The sequence below is a fragment of the Salvelinus fontinalis genome, chromosome 28, assembly GCF_029448725.1.
Source record: "Salvelinus fontinalis isolate EN_2023a chromosome 28, ASM2944872v1, whole genome shotgun sequence".
Lineage (NCBI taxonomy): Eukaryota > Metazoa > Chordata > Actinopteri > Salmoniformes > Salmonidae > Salvelinus > Salvelinus fontinalis.
Genome location: NC_074692.1, coordinates 25,050,368 through 25,052,467, shown reverse-complemented (window position 1 = coordinate 25,052,467; position 2,100 = coordinate 25,050,368). Strand labels below are relative to the sequence as shown.

At 44.3% G+C, this 2,100-nt stretch overlaps 1 protein-coding gene across 1 annotated transcript; it reads left to right on the top strand.

Annotated features, from left to right (window-relative positions):
• The first annotated feature begins 273 nt into the window (after positions 1-273).
• On the top strand, positions 274-1,676 carry LOC129825764 (ctenidin-1-like). Its single transcript, XM_055885914.1, has one exon. It carries the CDS (start codon positions 274-276, stop codon positions 835-837), a length of 564 nt encoding a protein of 187 aa, XP_055741889.1. The 3' UTR covers positions 838-1,676.
• The last annotated feature ends 424 nt before the right edge of the window (positions 1,677-2,100 follow it).

Below are 2,100 nucleotides of genomic sequence, written 5' to 3'. Positions count from 1 at the left end.
TTAGTGTGTGTGTGTGTGTTGGGTTCTACCATACAGTATTAAAACGTGTGTGTGTGTGTGTACATTGTGTTACACCATACTAATCACTAGACAGACTTTCCAGATAAGCTGATGAATGCAGGCATTATGTCACTGTGGGGGTCTCACACTAAACACAGATCATGCTTATGTTCATGTCTTGTTCTCGTCTTGGTAACGACCCATCACTAGTGTAGAAATGTGGGATATGCTCATCACAAACTCGTCATGTTCTTGTCTTCACAGGGAACTATGATGGTTGGCCAACAGAGACTTCTCCTCACCGTGGCAACCTGCCTATTTCTCCTAGCAACCCTATGCCCCACCTTAGAGGCTCGTCGTGGTGGGAGCTTCGGACGTAGTGGCGGTGGGGGGTGGGGAGGTAGTAGACGTGGAGGTAGCGGTTACCCTCGTCAAGGTGGAGGCACGGGATACCGACCAATGCCATCCTCGAGCGGACCGGCATACCGACCAATGCCTGCCCAGAGTGGAGGCTCCAGTGCGGGGAAGATGGCAGGGGCTGCTGCTGCTGGTGCCCTGGGGGGAGCAATGCTGGGCAGTGCCCTGAGTCGTCCTGGCTATGGAGGAGGATATGGAGGTGGTTATGGGGGTGGTTATGGAGGCTATGGAGGAGGCTATGGGGGCTACCCCAGAGGTGGAGGGTATGGCCCCAGGCCTGGTGGCTATGAGGGACCAGAGGGCTCTGGGGATATGGAGTACTACTATGGAGCATCCAGCGGGCCCATCTATAACAGCATCATCGTCATCATTGGGTCACTAATGTCACTGGTGATGGGGCACTGGATGGGAGTGATGTAGAGATATAGTGAACAGGAAGAGAGGGACAGAGTCACAACTAAAGATAGACCAAGATCATGTGTATATAAAAACTCTTGAGACCAAGACCAAAACTAGACTCTGACCCCAGACCTAGACCAAGACCTTGGGTATTGAGTCCCAAACCATGACTGAACACTGAGCTCACAGGTTGTGATTCCATCTGATTTGATTTGCAGGTGTAGTGGAGCTAATAAACTTCCTGTATAGCTCGCTGATCCAGAAACACTCTGATGCAGATTCTTTGTCAACTATTTGCACAACATTTGTTTTCTGAGACATACTTAAACAACATACAAATATCTAGTGTGATAATATTCCTCCCTGTCGAGCACTCACTACCTCAATAGCACATGATTTACTTTATATTTTCCTTACCATGGTTGTTATCAACACTTTAATATTGCCATGCTGTGGACATACAGTATAAAGGTAAATCTTTATTTTAAATAGTCCCGTTAAAACAGGTTTCACTTATTTCAACACCTGGTAGAACACTGGCAGTGTTTGGATTTGTAAATTCTGTATATTGTACAATTCTATGAATTATATTTTGTCTCCATTATGTTTCTTACTTTATTAAATAGGGTATGTGTGTGGTGGAGTGTATAAATTCTAGTATGATCAAAAAAGTTTTTGTTTTGGTGTCATTTGATGTATTTTTCCTGTGGGGTTATTCCAATAAAGACATGAGAGACAGAGATATTAATGTATCCATTTATGATCTTGACTATAATCAGACTGTGAAGAGGAACTACCATCAGCTCATTAAAATGAGAATGTGTCAGTTCAGATAGAAGTAATATTTAGATGAGGCTTTTGATGACAGACTAAACATTAAAAGTCATGTCAGTTCCTGTACAACAACCAACAGTCAATCAAGGATGGCTCTTGAAGGCAGATTGGATTCTAGATTCTGAAATATGTTCTTGGGCATCTGTGAATGGCTGTATCTAGACCATTCATTGAAGTGGATCTCTGTTAAAAATAAGATTAGGGACCCGATTCACACAGTGGAGGTATTCATTGCCATGGTAAAGGGTTTTAGACTGCCCAGAGTATCATTGGGCTGCAATGCTATTGTTATGACACATATGTTAACATGTGCCAGGTATGTTGGTCAGCAGTCAATAAGAGGATGTCCCATGACTAAACCCTCACTGTGTGATCCTGTTACTGTGGAAGGCCTCCTGGCTGGCAGGCTGTAATACAGTCACTTCATCACCAGGTGGAGACATGAGAGAA

Excerpts from the sequence above, each read along its gene's own strand:
- LOC129825764 (XM_055885914.1), top strand. The coding sequence starts at position 274 with ATGGTTGGCCAACAGAGACTTCTCCTCACCGTGGCAACCTGCCTATTT.